General features: G+C 42.4%; 2 protein-coding genes across 6 annotated transcripts in view; one reads left to right on the top strand and one right to left on the bottom strand.

The window, feature by feature from the left end:
* The window catches only part of LOC311037031 (replication protein A 32 kDa subunit-like), a 469,874-nt gene that overhangs the window by 224,287 nt on the left and 223,510 nt on the right, over positions 1 to 22,077 (top strand). The gene's annotated exons all lie outside the window — the stretch shown is intronic.
* The window catches only part of LOC311037442 (glutamate receptor ionotropic, NMDA 1), a gene marked incomplete at both ends in the record, with an annotated part of 35,303 nt that overhangs the window by 10,895 nt on the left and 2,331 nt on the right, over positions 1 to 22,077 (bottom strand). For 3 of the 5 annotated variants that reach the window (XM_084046612.1, XM_084046609.1, XM_084046610.1), the window contains 18 exons: positions 1,124 to 1,269; positions 1,709 to 1,818; positions 2,217 to 2,378; positions 2,890 to 3,047; positions 3,201 to 3,349; positions 4,074 to 4,186; positions 4,544 to 4,662; positions 4,945 to 5,109; positions 6,377 to 6,504; positions 7,531 to 7,666; positions 8,347 to 8,433; positions 8,755 to 8,899; positions 9,531 to 9,705; positions 11,402 to 11,523; positions 12,104 to 12,201; positions 12,995 to 13,057; positions 19,016 to 19,192; positions 19,710 to 19,844. In XM_084046612.1, coding sequence (XP_083902738.1) covers positions 1,124 to 1,269; positions 1,709 to 1,818; positions 2,217 to 2,378; positions 2,890 to 3,047; positions 3,201 to 3,349; positions 4,074 to 4,186; positions 4,544 to 4,662; positions 4,945 to 5,109; positions 6,377 to 6,504; positions 7,531 to 7,666; positions 8,347 to 8,433; positions 8,755 to 8,899; positions 9,531 to 9,705; positions 11,402 to 11,523; positions 12,104 to 12,201; positions 12,995 to 13,057; positions 19,016 to 19,192; positions 19,710 to 19,844 — 2,388 coding nt within the window. The remainder of the gene's footprint in view (positions 1 to 1,123; positions 1,270 to 1,708; positions 1,819 to 2,216; positions 2,379 to 2,889; positions 3,048 to 3,200; positions 3,350 to 4,073; positions 4,187 to 4,543; positions 4,663 to 4,944; positions 5,110 to 6,376; positions 6,505 to 7,530; positions 7,667 to 8,346; positions 8,434 to 8,754; positions 8,900 to 9,530; positions 9,706 to 11,401; positions 11,524 to 12,103; positions 12,202 to 12,994; positions 13,058 to 19,015; positions 19,193 to 19,709; positions 19,845 to 22,077) is intronic. The other 2 variants (XM_084046613.1, XM_084046611.1) reach the window with 1 other exon arrangement.

The raw sequence follows: 22,077 nt of genomic DNA, 5'->3' as shown, positions 1-22,077 counted from the left end.
CTGCTGCTAAACCAATCGAATGAAGCTATGAGAGCTATGAGCTCTAATGAGCTGTGAAACTGACTGTTTATGCCACATTCATTACAAGGGAACTACAGTTAGGCACAGAGCCTATTGAAGGTGAGGGCGAGGGCAAATCATGTTCTTCAGCGACTGGACTCAGGACATCATGACTCTATTGCAGCTTAAATTGCTATCTGCTTGAGCGGACATTGAGTTGCACAAACAAAGCGTTTAGTGTCTGCCACATGGACACCACACAGGTTATGAGCAAAGTTCTAATACTGTACCAATGCCGTGTTCTGCTGTACAGCGATGATGTGTCATCCCTGACAGGGCATTGATTTTTAGTCATTATGCTATTTGTGGTGTTAGTTCCCAGCTGCTGTTAGTATGGCTGCCTGGAGTCAAGTAAGTCAATAGAGATATGACACTTTCAAAGTGCATTGAAAATTAAATAATCATTGCTGTATCGCAATTACAGCAGTGTGTTAGGCCATGCCTCTTGGCCTCATCATCTGACCTAAATATGAAACATTATAAGCGCCAGAGCAGCAGCATAGAACTACCAGTTCATGCCATGGATGGGGAATGCAACATTATTATCATTGTTATAAATTGTTTTAAGAATTCAGATATCCTTACATAAGGGCCACTTAAGCTAATTATCTAATTAGTACTCTAATCAGTACTCTTAAGTGAAAGGTGACTTGAGGTGAAGATGACTCTGCTAATTTGTTACATACTAACGACGGAGTCCCACCAACTGCTTGACTTCCAGAGGCATCCTTACTGTCCTGCGGGTACACACAAGAGATGGGCATGGTTGGCCTCGGGGCACTTTACCAGGACCTATACCGCAGTCGCTGGGCGATGCGCTTCAGTGAAGGCATCAGAGATCACCGTCACCGTTTCTCATAGCTCTGATGGACTAACCATTATTTCAAACTGCAAATAAAGAAATATCTCTCTATATACAGTATAAAGGCAGCAGAGGGGTCGAAAGATGGAACTCTTCCACCAAAAGATGAAGGGGAGGGGGGGCTGGGGGTAGTTGATGAGTCCCCCTACCCAGCTGTCCCCCCTCCACCCTGAGTGTGACAGTGGAGGAGATCATCCATACCTGCAGGTTTTTCCTCCAAACATTGACGGCCGCAAAGGCCAGCTGCATCTGCTTCCTGCGGGCGTCTTTATGGCGCTTGTAAGCGATCTCAATAAAGATGAGGAAGATTCCTGCTGCAATGCCTCCAGCCACCAGCATGAAGACACCTGTTGGGGGATGAGAGGGCAGCACACACACGCGCACGCGCGCACACGCACACGCACACGCACACACACACACACACACACACACACACACACACACACAAACACACACAAATGGCAGAACAGTAGAATATGAGGCACTGGTCTGTAACCCTTCTGCTCCTACTGAACAAGACCACGTGGTTTTGCAGGTCATGGTCAGTAGTCGCCCCCCAAAATAAAAACAAAACGAACTGCTTCCACCTCGGCTGCATGGCTGCAAACCGCACAATGTGAGAATGAAAGGTGCACGGTCGGTGCCATAAGAGCACATGTCCACAGCGAAACACACGAAAACATTGAATTTGAAAGGTATTGGACAAAAAAGGGCTACAGTACCTTACCACTGCAGTTTTTGTCCAATCACTTTTAAAACGGTTTCTTTAAACCAGAGGGACCATACCTGCCATATTCTCAAAGGTGAGTGTGGCCGGGGCATTGCTCCTTGAGTCACACTCCTGGTATCTCACCCAGGTTTTATCTAGGTCTTCCATGAAGCCGTTCTCATGAGAACTGTAGGTGGGGGGGTGGGGGTGTGGGGGTCAGGAGCGGTAGTGGGGAGAAAGGTCACAAAGTTAAAACACGCCCCCCCTCCCTCGAGCCGCCGACTACCCAGACTGCGACTCAAGACGAGAACACAAACACGGAACAGCCGGACAAGGTATGTTTGACAGACAATAAAGACAAGACGAAGACATGACCTCAGAAGCGACAAAAGACAAAACAGACAGATAAGACAAAGGGTGGGATAGGGGAGGACACAAAGAGAGAAGATGCTAACAAAAGGCAATGTTTTGGTGTGGCTGCAAAAAGGTCAAAAGATATGACCAAGAAATCATAAAAAAGGAAAAAAAAGAAAAAAAATTAAACAAGATGTCATACGAGTAAATGCTGCTTCGGCTGGGACAGACCTGAGAATGGCCAGGGACACATTCTGTTTCCAGGGGCTGTCCTTGCGCATGCCTATGCCAAAGCCCGATCGGAAAAACAGCTCTCCCGTGGTCACCAGGTCGCACTTCTGCGAGGCTTCAAACTCCAGCACCGCAGAGTCCCAGATGAAAGCATGCAGCTTGCTGTGGGGCAGGGGAAGGGAGGAGGAGCGGGAGGAGTAAGGGGAGGGGGGGCGTGGGTAGGGAGGGGGGGGCGGGGGGGAGTAGGGGTTACGGTGTAACAGTACAATGATTTACATACACATACCAACTCCCCCCTCCCTCCATTCTCGCCACACTGAAGAGTGTGTGTCAGTCGGCGTATACCAGCCAACGTTTACATGAAATCCAATGTCGGACGGATGAAGAGCGTGTCCCCCCATTGGATTCCCCCCATCTCAAAGATGTTCCTCGGCTCAACGTTAGCTTAACTTCACACTGGAGGCCAGTGTGAGCCACGTCCAGGCCTCGATTCTGGGGGCGATGGGCCCGGATCAGAGAGGACGCCACAGTAAGCCCTGCGGTGTGCCCTCCCCTGGTCCAACGGTCCATGTCCCTGGGTTGGCCTGGACTGGCCCTTTGTATACATGCCTTACTGACAGGCTGAGCCTGTGGGCCGACCAGTTATAGTCGGCCCAACCTGGCCGAGACTCACTTGTCACGCACGGCTTGGATAGCTTCGGCGGCACTCTCATAGTTGTGCTTCTCCATGTGACGGTACATGGTGCTAAGCTCCACCTGCCGCCGGAAGTAGATGTCCACGGAGCTCTGCTTCACCGTGGCGTAGATGAACTTGTCTGATGGATTCCTGAGCTGTGCATGGCAACGAGGAGAAGAAGGAGGAACCGCATGGTTAAACGTTTTTTATTTTAGGCATTTTTCATAACCTGGTTTTTATCTAGAACGACTTACAAAGTGCAGTGAACAACCAACAACAGGACCGATTGGTCAGGAATGCATACATACTCTCGGGTCATTGATGCCGGTAATGCGCTCCTCAGGCCGGTCCAACACCAGGAAGGCTGCCAGGTTGGCAGTATATGATGCCACAATGATCATGGCAAAACCAGCCCACACCATGCCTAAGATTCTCGCTGAGAAGCTGCGCGGCGCACCTAAATGTTGGACGGGTGCAAACAAAACATTGCATTTAATTCGTCAACAATGAGCATGTATCTAACTTTGCAATCATGCCTACATACTCTGCGTCGCGTCCGACAACATGCACTCCTTTGCTGTTCTAAAATCTCTGTAAACAAAGGCCTCTTGGGGCACGTTTTTTGCAAGCTGTGTAAAACACGAGAGATGCTACTGTGGTGTAGCTGCAAAGCAATTAGCAAATGACTGCATCACTGGCAAGATGTGAGCCGATCTTGGCATGCTTTGTCATTACGTTTTAAGCTTTAATTAAGTTAAGCCAGTGGTCTCCCAACCTTTTCTGGATCAGGGCCCACTTGAAAATCTCAAAAGTGTTCGTGGCCCACCCATCTGTCCACTTAACATCTGCTCAAATGGTCAAATTATGTGGTCAAATGGGGGTCAGATGGAGCACGTGCATTTTCAGAGCATGTTTATCAATCAATTGTGTTCCTGCTTGAATCAGTGAAACTAACATAGTATACACAATGAAAACAAATTTTCGAAGGTTTTCAAGAAAAAATACACATTATACACAAACATTATATTATGATTCAAATCTTAGTGTTTTTGCCAATTATTTGGGGGCCCACTTGCAATATCCTCACGGCCCACCAGTGGGCCCCAGCCAACAGGTTGGGAATCGCCGGTTTAAAGACATACTGTGTACAGCATATAAGGTTTTTTAATTCCAGTTTTCACCTTCTCCTATTCCAGAGTTCAACAACACTCCCCAGGAGAACCACATAGCGGACGATAAGGTGAGGGCATCTTCTTCCTCTTCTTCACTGTTTACTTTAAACCTTCCAAACGGGCTAGAGGAGAGAAATCGGGGGGGAAGGTTGCAGGAGACAAGGGTGAGATTTTTTTGGGGAAAGAATGGAGGAGGAGAATACCCTTACTTACAGGGAGGGGAAAGGGGGTGTGGAGGGGGATCTACATGAGCAAAGCAAGAAGCGAGAGGGATTCGACCCCAATGGACAGAGAAAACAGACAGAGAAACTTTTTGCCGCAGACGGACAGAGCAGTGAGATGGATTGGAGGCGATCTTCACCTCTACCCTCCCCTGTGCACCACTGAGATGAAGATCTGCAGCCCTCAGGAGGAGAATGTAGATAGACACACACACGCACGCACACACACACGCACACACAAGGAGGTTCCTCTTGTACCTGAACCGGTCTAGTAGGTAAAGCATCACCGCCACCACATGCACCGATAGACCCACCAACAGCCACAGAGTGCTTTGGAACGGCTGCATGAACGAGTCCAGCGTACTGCGAGGGATTTCCTGGAAACACACACCACACATGGTCATTCACGGATCTTCTCCTGTCTTCTCCTAATCACCTTGAGCCTATGCCTGATTTAGGGCAGTGGTTCTCAAATGTTTTTATTTATTTCAAGGACCCCCAGTTTTGTATGCATTACTTGAGGGACCAAATCAAATCAAAATGTATTTATATAGCACATTTACAACAACCAAAAGCTGAACATGGTTAAAAACAAAACAATTCAAAGCATTGAATATGAAAACAGCCCTATACAAGCTTGTAGGTGTGGAAAAACATACCTTTTTAACGAGGATGGTTAGGCCTTGGTACTTGAAGGGCTTGGAGAATTCAATGTACTGTGCTCGTTCATTGTTTATAGTCAGCGGGGCAACAATCATGTCGGCCAGACCCCCCAGGAGCTCTCCCATCATCCCATTCCACTCTTTCTTGTTGCTGTTGTTTACCTGCAGCCACAGAAGTGATGGGTTAGTGTTAGAAAGATACATTATCTGTTTGTTTTTTTTCTCTGCCAATGAAAATTCCTCACCTTGAACTAACATAAATGTTCGATGAGATGTCCATTGACGAACATTTTTGTCTTGAGCAAGAATGTATAGTAGGTCTATGTGTTAATAAGGGTTTAGTGTACACTATGATGCATTATTTCATAAGTGAAGAATTAACCACTTGAACCCTATAAACTTTGTTGACCGGAGTCCCTCAGGGTTCTATATTTTCCATCTGTTCACCGAAAATAGCCATTCCATAAGTTCACAAATGTTCGCCGATTTTCACTGAAAATTCGCCTAAATATGACATGCCCAGAATAGGGACGCTAGGGTTCAAGTGGTTAAACTTTGCATGCAAAGCAATCCCTAAATATACTGAATGGTGTTCTCTGGCCCAGAGCTTGTAAATGGGTCCATAGAGAAGCTCTGCTCAGTCAATGTTGTTCAGCTCATCCTCGTCCCATCAGTTTCAACATTTAGTCCAGATTGCAGCTCCAGTGGAAACAACGCAATACGACACAATGGTGAGGTTGCCCTTGAGCGCTGACTGTGAGTCAGCCTCCCCACTTCTTTTTTCCTGACCTTATCCATTAGTGGGGCAATTCAAAAACTGACACCAGATCAGCGTCTATGGCCAACTTCACACTTCTTGCGCCAGGTGTTGGCCCCCACTTTTTGGCCCCCACGGATCTTTGTTCTATGACTGCGCATTGGGTTCAGCTTTGGAGGTTAGTGAAGTTAGTGATTTGTGAGAAACAATAAAGCATTCTGTGAGAGCTGTTAACAATGTTGATTCATAATAAACTAGAATGGTGTGCTCAGTGGAACACATCTCCGCCAGGCCGGGTGGAGCTTCATAACTGGGCAAGTCTATGATGTCATGTCAGTCACAATGGTGTTATCTGTGATGACTGCTATTTGGGAAAGGTTTCAGCCTTTCGACTGCCATTGACTTCCATTATAACATTTTTGTTAAATATTTTCAAGAACCGATCTAGTGGTTTGCGAGATGAGCTCTGGACAGACAAACCAACAAACACAGGGTAGAAAATGTAATCTTCCCCCTTGCCTTCAGCCTGGCGGAGATACTTTATCATTCAAGTGAGGCATACTGTATAGATTCATGACCGTGAAAAATACTTAAACATCTTGCATTTCATGTGCATGTTAATTAACGCATAAATAATAAGACTAAAGCCCGTTCCTCGGATGTTACACTGACCCTCTCTTGCGTTCCAAATTTCCCATCAGCCACCAGATGCACTTCATAGGTAAAGTTCATGGTCATGGCCAACTTTATCAGAAGATCAACACAGAATCCGTAACAACACTGAGGTACAATTGGGCGTCCTGTAACACAACCAGCAGACCCTGCAAGTTACAATCGCTCTGGAGGGAAATACATACATGTATAAGGTTAATCTTGAAAAAAGAAAAAAAAGAGCCTTATACAGCCAAGCAGCAGCGCACATACATGAAGCAAAATGTATTTCACACACACACACACGGCATACTCACAACCAGTGGTGGAAAGTAACTAAGTACATTTACTCTTTTACTTTAAAAGAGTATTTTGAGTATTTTCATTTACATCTCAAGAGGCAAATATTATACTTTTTACTCCACTACAATTATTTGATAGCTTTAGTTACAGGGCTACTTCGCAGATTTAGATGATTAATACAAAACATACATTAATCACTTAAGCCCTATGTTATATTTTGGCTTTTTGAAAATTGCCCATCTACAAGCTTACACAACGCATTGCATTGTGACACTTTGTGTGAGCTTGTAGATGAAAAAATATATATATTTTAAAAAAAAAGGTTTTACTCAAGTAAAACATAGAATACATGACTTTTACTTATAATTGTATTTTTATATTGTAGTATTGCTACCTTAACTTAAATAAAAAAAAAACCTGAGGACTTCCACCACTGCTCACAACAAAGACGTTTGCTAAAAACACAGGCACATGCCTGCACTGTTTGCAAATACGGAAGCCGACGGACGGTAAAGCCATTCCCCATACATCCTGTACACAACATACTCAGCCTTGATTTATACGTCGTTGCACGCCGGCATCGTGCACCGAATATTGCAAATCTAAAAGCTCACAAATGTGAGCTCGTAGACGGGCTATTTAAGCAACACCGGGCACACAACCAAGTATAAATCAGACTTCTTCACACTCCGTTCAAAGCACGCACCCAAACACTCCACGACATGAGAGACGATCACACGCACAGTATGGCACACTCAGCTACATGCATACATATATAGATACCTACTGCATATATATGTATGCATCTCCTGGAGATGGTTGGCGGTTGCAGTAAAAGCACAGAGATGCTATAAACGTCCCTGATGTGTTACCTGGGATGGTCTCATTGGGGCCAGTGCAGATAACCTTTTTAATTAAGACTCCATTTAGTGTCATTTCCTCCTTACAGGTCCCGTCCAGTTGCGTGGGTTTCACATACACAAATGGCTCCTGGTGTATGGTCACTATCTACAACAGATGGGAGAGAAAGATGTTTATCGTGTAGGGATATTTTCACCCGGACAGAAAGGCTGGAGAGGGCAACCAACCACCAGGGCAAGTACAGTACGTATGCAGATAGTACACGTATGCGTATACGTGCACAAACACATGCACACATAGATAGAAGTTTAATGAAATTAAATAAAGGAGACAAAAGTTGTGAAGAATAGTCCTGCAGGCACCATGAAACGTCAGAAAAATACACATCATAACCGTATGATCCATATAACAAATATGCTTGCATAGAAACAGATTTACCTGAGTCCTCGTCTATAACACAAAGATATTATGTTATTTGACATGTACTGTATTGCTGCAGGTCCATAAGACCTGTGTATATGTACTGTACTGTATGTGTATATGTATGTATGTGTATATATGTATGTATGTATCTGTGTAAACCTAAACCAGTGGTTCTCAACCTTTTCTGGATCAGGGCCCACTTGAAAGTCTCAAAAGTGTTCGCGGCCACTACCACTATCTTCTTTTCTTTTTTTACATGATGTTTTCCCCCATATTAATATTATCATTCAAATCTTTTAGTGTTTTGTCAATTATTTGGGGGCCCACTTGCAATATCCTCACGGCCCACCAGTGCGGCCCCGGCCCACAGGTTGAGAATCGCCGGTCCACAAGTCCTGCCGTACCTTTAGTCGAGTGGACATCTGGAAGCCCCGCGGTTTCTCCGTCTCTCCTCCAGGCCAGATGATCTTCCTCTGATTGTTCATCACCACCTACATGGAGGCAACACACACTTTAGCAAAGAACGCTGCAAACAATAATGTGAGGTTGATGAGGCTCCAACGCCGGGGTAGTATAAACGCGGGTGAGTCAGCTGGTTTATATAACTGTAGCTGAGCCTTTCTTTTCTTCTGATTACCAAGCATTTTGCGACATCCTGCTCATGGGGTGTTTTGGTCTTTAGCGTGTTGTTGTGTTTCGTCATTCCTCAAAATAAGTGCCCTTGTATTATTACACTCTTTCTGTAACCATTCTCTTAATGTCATATTGTATAATATATTTCTTGCCTATATTATACTGGACTTTGAGCTGACCTGTGTTCCATTGTAAATGCCAACTTGAATGAGTCGACTCTTCTGGTAGTTGAGAATACTGTAGTGAGCGAACTTCCTGTCTCCGTCGTCATTGAACTCCACACGCCCCGTAAGGCCTTCAGGATACTTGGATGACATCAGTACCCTGTTGGAGGTAGAGGATACACTTATGCATGGATGCACACAATACATACATAATATATTTGTAGTGTATACTAGGATGCACCGATATATCGGCCAAATATCGGTAGCGGACAATATTTGCCGTTATCGGTCAACATCGGTATCGGTTTTTACTCTATGGTGTTTGTGATATGAAATGTAAGCTTACCATAATCACAGTAAACATTATCATGTCATATTCAAGTTCTTTTTTTTTTACTAACTCCAGGTGTGTGTCACTGTCCACCTGACGCACGTTGACAATCGCTAATGTTACTTGCAAGTAATTATGTTGTGTTTCTGCAGATTCAGTACAGTTACTTCTTATAATGAAGATTTATGTGTTTCCCTGGCACAAAAGGGGGAAATAATAACACCAAAAACGAAATTAAAAATTAATCGGTATCAGTATCGGCTGTCGGCTAAATTGTTATTAATAATTAATAATAATTAATTTAAACATCTGTATCGGTTTCGGCCAAGAATTTCCATATCGGTTAATCCCTAGTATACAACGAAGATTCCTATGTGCAATCCAAATGTACAAGAGATAACAGAGAAGAGAAGAGAAGAGAAGAGAAGAGAAGAGAAGAGCGCGTGACCGCCCTACCTACCTTTTAAAGAGAGGCCCTGTCTTCCAGATGTTGGTGTTTCCAACACAACCTCTGGGGGGTTCTGTGATGTTCTCTTTCTCAAAGAGTTCCTGGATGGACTGTGCCACTACGGCCACTGCGTCATTGATGTGGGCCGACTCATTCTTCCCATTGATGAGCTGGAGGCCAATGAGACCTGAGACCAGGCCACAACAACAAGCGACAGAGACAATCACTGACCTGGCTTCATACAGCAGTGTTTCAGGATCCTTTTGCAATGCTCAACATAGAAAGAAAGCTTATGAGGGCTCTAGTCTGGACATCCTGAGTAAAGGTCACACGTTGGCTGAGGCTTCATATTCTATCTTTATTGGTCTGAAGTTCATCTATGTGAACGTATTTTGTAAATGTCATTCATATCTCATCTCTGGATCATGGCCCACTTGAAAGTCTCAAAAGCGTTTGCGTTCAAAGTGTAGCCTACATCTTGGGGAATATTTTACCTGTGAATTGCACTATAGGTTTTTAAAATACAACTAAGTAAATCCAGTATTTTATGTTTTCATATGTTGGCAAAGAGTTTCACCAACAGTTCCCAATAAGTGGTGCTTTCATAGCTCAGAAATATATCTTATTAAAAATAAGGTGTCACATTTTTTAAAAGGTGGATATCTAATTTTAGAATTAAACCGATTTCTTGTCAGTGTCACAATTTTCCTAATGTTGCCATTAGTGACCTTTACCCAGAATTAGAGTCCCTTGAAGTTGGATTCATCGCTCAGTTCAATCGCACTCAGGGATCAGGTTGTGAAGTCAGTACAAGCAACGCACAACGGATCAAACAATCACACCATCAGACCTATACCGGAAATGGTACTTTGAAAAGGTATACCAGGAATGAGACCAGAAAAGGTATACCATTATGGTACTACAAATGGTATACTGTACCGCAGATGGTATATCTCAAATGGTATACCAGAAATGGTACTTTTGCATACCAGAAATGGTACTTTTGCATACCAGAAATGGTACAAGAAATTGCACCAGAAATGGTATACCAGACATAGTATACCAGAAATGGTTCTGTACGTGGTAGTATACCAGAAATGGTACCAGAAATAGTATACCAGAAATAGAAACTGTATGGTACCATACATTTCAAAATTGAGGTCAAATGTAACAGACATTATACTAGAAATAGTGTACCAGAATGACAAACCACATAAACAATCCAACTTCAGCTAAGTTTTCTGATTGCAACTGGTCCGACAGTCTTGCAGACTCCCAGAAGAAGACACAGTGGTGATTGTAGAGACAGGGACATGGGTGCAGACAGACAAAGAGACACAACATTGTCTGCAGGGGTTGTTTGTGCTTGAGTGGTTAGGGGGTAGACGCTCAATATTTGTGACAACAAAGTGAGATTATTAAGTGAGACTTGTGCAGAATCTGGCAACAGAAAAAAGGACTGGAGTTCCTTACCATTCTATCTCAGTTACCCTGCAGTGTGGGGGTTTGCAAAACTCCCTTCATACATTTATGAGAACCAAGCTATTAATATGGCAGAATAGCACAATATATTTAGCTTCGGATTGAGACATTATTGTGTACATTTACACATGTCTGTAGGTTTTATTACGTAGTAAAAAACGTGTAATTTCAGGATACAGGAATACACATTTTTTAAGGACTAAGTGAAAACTACATGAGTCATTTAAACCTTTAAACATTGAATGCTTAAACATTTAAATGCTTAACATAAAGCAAGCAACTTTACACATAATCACACAATGCATCTTTCATGTTGACATCTCTCCCTGTGCGTTAGGATTTGATCAAACCCATCTTGTTTTCCACTGGTCCGTAACGGATAAACCTCACTGCGTACGTACCGTCTGGCGCCTCGCTCAGGGCTTTACCGGACATCTCGCGCTCGCCCACCAGCCAGACGTAGCCTGACCCTGTCATGTTGAGGAAGCGGGCAGCCTTGTACACTGCAGCAGCGTCCTCCTCACTGCAATTTGTCATATTGATTGAGAGGTTATCATTCATGGGATGGCAAAGTATGCCAGTTCAGATTACAGGCATAGAGAGGAAACACTTTCGCGGGTAGATTTAGGGTGGTAGACCAACATACAAATGTTTTGGATTTACAAAATGTACGCTGTAAATCCATTCGTCAGCTGTCAACAACCAAAGATAGTAATTTCTATCTACACGTAGGATATAGCTACCGTGAAGTACAGCATCCAGCCTGTAAAAATTATAATTTTATCGACCAAGGGCTTAAGTTGCCCATTATCTTTATCAGACTATAATTCATCATTTTCATCATCATAATCTTTAATTAAAACTCGGAAGTGCAATCAAGGGGCAAGCCGTCATTTACAGTGCAGCCGAGATTACAAAAACATACTCAACACAAGTAGAGTACATAGTAGAGTCTCCAAACTACTGTGCAATACTAAATTAACAAAAAATACAATTATTTTATTCTTACTTATTATAAACAATATACTGTATGAATTAATTACATGCAAAAATCAATCATTCATTTTATTTTGGCACGTATAACATTGAGAGATTGGAATCACCTGGCGGAGAGTATGATGACACGGGCCTCCAGCTCTTTAGCCTCCAGCAACAGGGCAGTTAAGTTTGTGTCCTGGCTGAACTGGAGGACTTTCTCTGCCTGTGATCAGGGCACAAGAAAGGTCAAGCGAGCTACTTACCCCCCACAAACTTTACACCATGCTCCCTCTTTACCTGTTTTGCACGGGCGTGGTTGATTTCGTTCGAAATGGGAGAGAGAGGAAAAAAAGGAAAGCGATCCAGGGGTAATCGGCTAGAACTAAAAAAATATAAATTAAAAAAAGCTTGGAGGGGGAAAAAAAACTTTTGCATTTTTCACATGCAAACTGAGGGTTTATCAAGGCTCCAAAGAAGGACGTGCATGTTAGGTAGAGGGAAGAAGAAGGTCAATGCAACCATTAACTAAAAACGGGTGAAGGGGAGTGAGAGGGTCTTTTTCCCCCCCAACAAAAACATTGTTGAAAACTAGGGAGGTGTCTACAGAACAGGAGGAAGGAGCATTTGGGAAGCGGCTGTGTCCCATACTACCAGTTCTCCACAAAGGAATGGACTTGCAATTTCTTTTGTGTGCATATATATGTGTGTGTGTTCAGAGTACATGCATTCCTTTTTATTGAAGGAGAAAATGAAAAATGATAAAAAGCGGGGCGCGGTTTATTGGTGTATTCTTTTTTTTTTTCTTTTTTTCTTTTTATAACCTAAAATTTTCATAACAAAAACATTCTTCATTGAAATCATAGGGAAATGTCTCAAAGTAAAAAAAAAATAAAGAAAACACGTGCTACCGGGAGAGGGGGTCATTTCTGGGTTCGGCTGGTGAACTGCTCGGGCTGGTTTCTAGTTGCTACGTTTTGAAAATTGGTGGGCGGCGTGCATTGACCATGCAAATATACCTTAGGTCCTCGCTTGTTGTCATAGGACAGATGCTCCATATTTTCATAGTTCCTTTTTTTATTCTGATGAGTAATGTGCACAGAGAAAATATGCAGACACAGAAAAATATTATAAACAGTTGAAAATGGAGGGCAGTAAAGCATTCCAACAAATCTCCACTTTTCTGCTTCAAACTGGGATCTTTAACATGGGACTTGCAAAGAACACCAAAGACGACCATTCGCTCAAATGTACCATTTAACCACATGAACCCCTTGTGTCCCTATATTCTGGGTTGTCTGGATGTCTTAATAGGCAATCATTCGACAAAAATAGCAGATCTGCAAGCTTGTGAGCGTATAGATCGGCTATTTTTGGCAAAGACATTTGGTAAAGGGAAAAAAGAACAGGGGCCAAAGATAGACCCCTGTCAATGAAGTATACAGATACACAATCCCACAATGCAACTCCAGACACTAAATTCAGTTTGCTCTTGTCATAATTTAGAGTCAAATTACAAAGGAAATGTGACTTATCACATTTCTTGGAATCTTGAATTATTCAACCAGCAATTATTAGGTCTCAGTTGAAACGTCTTCTCCCTAATGGCTCCCAAGCTGTGGAATGACCTCTCCCTTGCAGTCAGGACTACAGGCTCACTCCCCATTTTCCACGCAGTCTTCAATCTTTACTATTCAGACTTTTTTTTACTTCACCAGAAATACTAGGAATGTTTTTAGATACAGTAGCATGTTGTTTTGACAGATGCTAGTTTGATGTTTACCTGGTATCCTAGTTTCTTTGACGCACTGAATAGATTTTCATTGCACTGTAATTATGTGACCATTTTACCTTGTCGTTTGTTGACTAGGATTCGTGCCATTTACTCTGATCTCGCACTTATAATTCACTCTGGATAAGAGCATATGCTTAATGCCTAAATTGTACACTTAACACACTATCACATTGCCTTTGTGCAATTCAGTAAATTACACATCATGCCAATGGTATGGCAAATCCACTGCGCAGGAATGGAAAGCCATCCAGAGGGTCATGAGAATGGCGGAAAAGATCATTGGTGTGCACTTCTATCCACTGAAGACTTCTTTTGGACCAGGTGTCAGAACAAGGCCAGGTCCATTACATAGGAACTCCCTGGTAACCAACTGTTCTCGCCCTCCTGAAGTCGGGTAGAGGTGGACAGTAACAAAGTACATTTACTTGAGTACTGTACTTAAGTTAAACAAAAATAGTATCTGTACTTTACTAGAGTATTTGTATTTGTATATGCTCACTGGTACTGCAGCATTTGAACCATGACAAGCAGGTTCAAGAACAGTATCTACCCACAAGCTCCTGAACTGATAATGATCATTATTGGACTTATATTGCACTAGAAACTCAGCTACATAGCACAAGCACTCTCACTGTACTGTACACTGGTCACTTTATCATTCATCATTACATTGTTGTTTCAATAAAAAAAACAATACCATTACTACTTTATTGTTATTATAAATTATGCTATTATTATTACAACTGTCCTGCACTTTACCAAATATGTTGCATTACCTGCCCTAATATTCTAACTTTTACTTAGTCACATAATCTTTAGCCACTTTACATGTCATATTCTACTTAATGTTTAGAATACTGTGGGGGTGAATGAGAATGAGAGTATGCATTCCTCCATTGCACTTGTTACGCATGGCAACAAAACATCTTGAATTTCTTGGGGAAAAAACTGTAATATTCCACAGCACTAATTCTCTGTAATTGCTTGTCAGTTGACATCTTGTCCAAACACTCAAACTGTCCCTTAGGCATTAGCAGCACTATTTTGAATTCCAGTCAGATCCTGTGTGATGTGAGAGGAGGCGTAAGGGAGACTCCTGTCTGAGACACGGAGCCATTTTGCAGTGAAACGCAGAGCATCTTTCCACTTCACAGTCACACAGCCTCTTCCCTTCACAGCTCACACCTCACTGCAAAATTCTGACTGTTAATATAGCACTGAGAGTGCAAAGATTGACCTGTTTTACACTCTCACATTTAAACTGACACTCAGGACTTTGAAGGAAAACTCTGGGTCTGTTAAGATTCCCTTTGTGGAGTGAACACCGCATCCACATTAGCTCATTATCACGGCTGACGAGAAAATCCATAACAAATCTCATTCACAACTGTTGTATTTATATGCTCCACTGAAAGGATTAGCGACTCACTGTGCCCATATTTAATCTGATGCTGCTGTAGTTTTTGCCGCATCATTCTGCACTCTGGCAACTTTGATCTATGATTATGAGGTCAGTGGGCAATGTTAAATCACTATCCCGATAGACTCAGGGGTAATCGCCATGCTGGCTTGTGGTGGACATTCTTGTGTCCAAAATGAGTGGACAATAATATTACCAGGAACACATAAAGTGCTAGCCCTGAATGACCATAACAGGTCTGTAACTCTGAGAGTGTACAAATGGAACTAAATTAAACATTTAGTTCCAGTTGAACGCTCAGAGTTATGGGGGTCCTTGCAAATGAAACATTTGAGAACTAGTAGTACTAGTGGACTCCTAATGTGCCATAGTGTCGTAGTAAACCAGTGTCATACATATTCTGAAGAAAACTTGACATCCAGTAATTGGGAATCATGATCAAAATAAGAACATTGTAATGGTGTGTAAAAAGACAATCTAAAATTTGCCACGGACGAGGCCAAGTCTTTGCCACGGACACATTTGTCCGTTTACGGACATATTGATGACCCCTGCGATAGAGCAAACTGACAATTGATCCCACTCAATTAAGCAAGACTTAAGGTATCATTCTCCTCACTGAGGGAAAATGCAGCAAAACAAGATACTACAAGACAAATACTTTAAGGTTTTGCAGTATACCCTTCTGGAACATTGTTATGATATTTTATTTATTCATCCAACTCAATTAAAGCTCCATTGTTTGATACTCGGCCTCACCATTAAACCAGGATAATTACAATAATAACCCTAGTTGCCTAAAGATCACAAACACCCAACAGACTATGGCAGAGAAAGCAAGACATACGTGTACTGTACGTACTTACTACCGACATACTGTTTCAATTTTGCTATCATGTTAAGAGAAAGGTAGTTTAAACCATAAGCGTAGTTGACCGGATTCCCAAGGGCTCTACACTAGGGCCCCTCCTATTTTCGTTCTACACTGAATATATTTGCCAAAAATAGCCGATCTACAAGCGTACAACGTGCCGCGTTGTGACACATTGTGAGCTTGAAGTTCTACTTTCAGTGAATGTTCGCCCCAGAACAGGGTTGCTAGGTTTCAAGTGGTTAAATGTATCTGGGACTGGCATTATTACTTATTGCACAAATGCATCGTATTAACCATTCAGCTAGAATTCTCCTAGAAGTAATCTCTAGTATTGAGATCTAAGAAGCATTATGGGCATGGGAGTAGCATTGTGTCTCAATGAATCATTCATACAGCAACAGCATATATACTTTTTTTACATCAGCAATATCACATATTGCAGCTTTAACCACTTAAACCCTCTAATCTTAGTAGAACTGACCTGAGTTACAACTGTACTTCAACCCTTTTTTTTCTCTATATACCAAATCTCTTCGCCTAAAATAGCCAATCTCCTTTTTTGGCTAATGTTCCCCCAGAATATGGATGCTGGGGTCCAAGTGGTTAAACAAGAGTTTAATATTAGATTAAAAAACGTCAATAGTTGATGTTTTTTCCTTTTTTTTATCGCGAGAAACATTCCAGCAGCACTGCAGTAAACCTGGCTTTGTTTTTTCTCCCAAAGGAGTTCTTCGGAATGCTCTATTTTTGCGGCTTCAGTCATGCATGAATATTGCATGTTGTGTCGCTCATGTTTGCACTCTGACTAAATCCACTACTGTGCCCAGACTCTCTCTGCTGGTAGTGGCTGATAAAGGCTGTGACTTGTAATTGGTCTCGCTGATGACTAGACCTGAAGCTGACCTAGAGGCTTTATGCAATGGAAAATAACAAGCTGCAAGACAAGTAGCTCAGTTTATTTTTGTCGACGAGACTATTGCGACAAAGAGGCAATCATCCCGACTGATTCTCCAAATCCTCAGACCTTTTAAATACTGTATTTACCATAAATTATAATTTACATTTTAAGTATTTATCTGTTATACAGAGCCACATGCAACGAAAGAGCAGGTTAAGTACAGTGCTCAAAGACAGTTTGACATGACTTTCGTAGAGAGACACTGTTGTGGGAATTGGACTTGTGATATTTGTGTTATGGGTTGTTTTTTCACCAGGACACCCTTCTACCATATCTAAGTGTGCGAAACAAACAATAACATTACAGCCTCAAAATAGGGAGCACTAGGGTACCTCACACCTGTGGCACATCCAATGGTGGAGAAGTAGTCTGAATTTTTACTCCTAGAAATACTCCTGTATAGTCCTGTATTCAAAATGTTACTTAATCAAATTAACCTAACTTATTGGCATCAAAATATATTTACAGTACCAAAGTAAAAGTACTCAAATTTTTCAGAATTTATCAAACATTTTCAAAAATAGCAAATCTACTGTGAGCTTGTAGATCGTCTGTCAAATAAGATGTGAAATAATTGTAGTGGAGTAAGAAGTATACTAGGCTATATTTGCCTGTATTAAAAACTGGAAATACTCAATTAAATAAAAGTACCTCAAAATTGTACTTAAGTACATTACTTGAGTAATTATTCTTAGTTACTTTCCACAACAGGGGACATCACAGAACACAGTGTTTATTCTGTATTCTATTGACATCCAGTTTAGTTCATTTATTTTTTATCTAGGTCATAAATAACTCTTAAGTAGTCTGAGAAGCACTGATAACATTCAAATGGAACGGATTGCCTTTTGTCTGATTGTTGGTTGTTGGTTGTGCATTCCTACACACTTGAATGTTCTCCCTTCATAAAAAGCCACCGGTAACTACCCTTAACACAATATTCACTATTATCAGCACCAGAAAACAGCCTTGGATTCCATTGTCACTGCCTGCTGTGGATGACTATGGGCATATGTCATAGTACATTTTTCATCAGGTTCCAATTTAATTACATCTCCAAATTGGGACTCATTTCACTCTGTCACACAATTACAGCACCAAGCCCTAGAGGGACACTCACATTGCCATGAAAAAGAAGATGAAAAAACGTATTCATATCCAGACTCAAACACTTTGTATTAATTGGATGTAATTTTTTTGTTTGTTTTTTTGTTTCCTCTTTTTTTCCAAATGGAACCACAGCATCACAATCTCTGTCTATTTTGGCTCATGGTGGATCAGCACCTTTCACTGACCCACTTAAGCCTGACTTAGCCCTATACTTAGTTGCGCGCCGGTGTCGTTTTCCGAAAATAGCCAATCTACCTTGTGCAATGAAGTATAAATCAAGCCTTAGACAGCTCTACTTAAAATGTATGTGTCTTTGGCAGGTGCTTTAAAGGCAAAAGAACCATCCCCATTTCTCAACAGCCAAACCTAACAGGGTACCAAAGAAAAGCATAATGAAGCCAGAGACCCTTCATGTATTATGCCTCCAGGAAATGAAAAGAGCACCTGACTGTGCAACCCTGATGATGCCCCTGAGTACGTTTTACTGCACAACAGTCTTTGATGGTTTGCAAAGCCCCATGTTAAAGTCCACCATTTGGCTCCCATTGTGGAATAGACACAGGATAATTTGGACTATGGCGAAAAGCAACGTGAAAGATGAGTAAATAAACATACACACTTTTGTCAAGGTTAGACCACATTAAACGCTGTTGATGTCTCTAGGAAATGTTAGCCATATGTTTACACAATGGTGCGAAAGAGATGTGGCCACACCAAACAGAAAGGAAAACAGTTACGTACATACAGTACATACATCGACCTTTGAGGTTAAGAAACAGAGGCTTACACAACAGGCGTACACACAACACACACACACACACACACGCTCTGGGGGGGGGTGGTTGAGGTGGGACATGGTTCCCTGGGAGTTGGAGCGTCTCACCTTTGTCTCTCTCTCCTCCAGGAGAGTCTCGAGTCTCTTTTGCGCGGCCCGCCCCTCGTGGTCGTCGCTCACGATCAGGATGATGTGGTTCCAGCGGAACTCGCGCATCATGTCGAACCACACGTGAGCCTGGTGGGAGTAGGGCGGCACGGTCCTCAGAAAGGACAGATGGATACTCTGGGAGGAGGAAATGTGGAAGCGAGAGAAATTTGTTAAATATTACTTGCATATACTCTATTAACCACTTAACCACTTAAGCTCGTCGGCCAAACAGGGAAAATAGGTAATCTAAAAGCTCACAACACCTAATTTGTGAGCCAACAGATCTGCTATGCATACATTTTTTATATTTGTGAATGCAAGGGTTTATGTGGTTAATGGTTTCATGCTTGATGTAAAGGTTAATTCAAAATGCCTCGTAATGCAGCCCCACCTCACACACACACACACACACACACACACACACACGCGCCCGGCTCTCGGGATGAAGACATTACTCAGGTCACAGTCATTATTAATGGCATCCTCTCAGATTTCAGTGGGAAGGCCATTTAATCACAGCTCACATCTTAATGTACGGAGAGAGGATGTTTAATCTTAGAAGCCTTTCAAATCACCCCCTGGGACCTTTTCCTCCATCATTCTCTCTCTCTCCCTCTCCCTCTCTCTCTCTGTCTCTCTCTCTCTCACTCACCTTATCCGAGTAGATGGACATGCGAGTGGTGAGACCCACAACAGGGATGCGGTAGAAGCCTGCAGTGTAGGACACAGGCGTTGGGGTGAGGTGGTCGTTGGACTGGGGAGGGTGACTCACCAGGATAGCATAGACCTGCAAACACATGGAAAAAGAATAAGAAAATCACCTTTAAACACAGGTTCACAAAGAGAGGCAGGGCTCCCATACAAAGCATGCATTTGTGGATATTCAGAGACTCGTATATATAGACAGACATGGAATTAGTATATGTCAGCCTGTCGTTGTGTCAGCATTCCAAAGGCGTTGTAAGGTGCCGACCACGGCTTTGTGGGGCCATACATTTTAACCACATGAACCGTAGTATCCATATTCTGAGGTGAAATTCCGCTGTTTTTGGTGAAGATAAGAGGGAACAATGGAGGGGCCTAATTTAGACCCCTGGGAGACTCCAGTCGATTAAATATGCAGGGTTTGAATGGTTAAAATAGTCACACACTCTAGCCTAGATGCAAAGATGAAGGCTTCTGCCAGAGTTTCGACTTATGTCTTCACGCATCATTTCACTCGTTTTGCCCCAGATGAAGACATATGTCATAAGTGTAAACATTGGCAGCGGCCTTAATAAATAGTTTTGCTCCAAGACTGGAGCATCAACTTTAACATATGCCTGTCTGTGTGGTCTGTCAAGAAAACCAATGAAAATGTCTAGGAGGCATGAAAAGCAATTTCTAGCATCTTAATCGATAGTTGACCGGTGTGCCCCAGGGCTCTATACTTGGTCTGCTCCCTTTCTCCCTCTACACACTAAATCTCTTCACCACAAATAGCCGATCTACAAGCTCAACGCGTTGCGGCACGTTGTGAGCTTGTAGATTTGCTATTTTCAGCTTATGTTCACTCCAGAATAGGGTTCATGTGGTTAAAGGAGGAGGATAGAATATTGTTACATTAAGATGTACATAGATGTACATCTTAGCTGTGGCCCACAAGAACCTACATAGCGTGTACATATTTGTACTAACTTTACCTTTAAAACCTGAGCTTTTTTAGCTGACAATAACTGTACTGCAGCAGTGTCTTACAGCACGTGCGACATTAGAGGCAACCAATAGCACACCCCTAGCATAAGGTACATAATACGTCAATAAAATAAGACCTATTCTGTAACAAGAGATTTGAAGAGGATTTATGCCATTGGAAAATGTGGAAAACATTCTACTATTACCGTTTCTCCATTACTACTATCGTCACTATGAACACTACACTATACCAGTAGACGGTGTTCAACAGCGAAAAACTAAAAGTAGTTTCCTGGGTAAAATGGTGGCATGCTCTCCTTTCTTAAAGCTCTGCCTTCAGAAATGCCCTTGAGAACTGAACGAGGAGGAGGAGGAAGGAAAGCTGGCAAGGCTGCACAGATATGGATCGTTGTGCATGAGCAGCATGGCTGCGAGGTTTTTCATCCAAGCACAGCTCCCAGGCATCTACTGTCCCATCTGCCATGGAGCTTCCTTCTCAGTGACTATCATCATCAACCCCCCAAAAAACAGCCTCGTCTCATTAAACCTCTCATGATTAGATAGACACCGAGCCAATTAGAAGGTGTGATTTCCTCACACACAGCCGTTCGTGTGGGGGGGGGGAAAGGTGCACGTGTACCGCTGAAACATTGCACTTGTACTCTCTGGAGCCTGATGGTCGAATAAGGACTGCACGCTAATGTAGTGGGCGAGCAAGTGACAAGACACTTTATTATCACAGAAGCCTCTATCAATTATATTCATTAGACTAAGCATTAAGCAAAGGGCCCGGGACATAATAAAGTGCACTATAACCAGTGAGAGTGGTGTGTTGTTTTGTGCAGAGAGTGGTAGCGGCAAAGACAGTAAAAAAAGAGATAGAGACTCAGTCAGAGAGAGAGCGAGCGAGAAAGAGGGTTTTCACGCTTCAACACTCTGTGCAACATAATGTCAGTGCTTTTCAAAAGCTACATAGAACATTATCTGAGATTAGGGTCTGCGCTTTACAAAGTGTTGTTCCGATGGTTTAACGACTCTCAAAGGGCATATACGCTTACGCAAATGCATGAATTATGAAATTTGAGTTGTTTGTTTGCTATTCACATCACATAATGGCATGTTTCTTTGCGCCTTTTGCAGAAAGCATCGCAGAAAGCAAGTTCACATATAGATACATACATACATAGACATAAGTGTGTCACATCATAGTCAGTGCTACTTTGTGAGAGATTCACCCTGTGTACACAGTAAAATCCTCAGGGTTAATGTATCCCTTTGTAACTCTGACGGTGTACAAATGTAACCAAATGGACGGGTAAGGGTCCATTTGTACACTGTCAGAGTTA

This window comes from Gymnoscopelus microlampas (assembly GCF_963454915.1).
Source record: "Gymnoscopelus microlampas genome assembly, chromosome: 21".
NCBI classification, from domain to species: Eukaryota; Metazoa; Chordata; class Actinopteri; order Myctophiformes; family Myctophidae; genus Gymnoscopelus; species Gymnoscopelus microlampas.
This window is presented reverse-complemented; position numbering and strand designations above follow the sequence as displayed.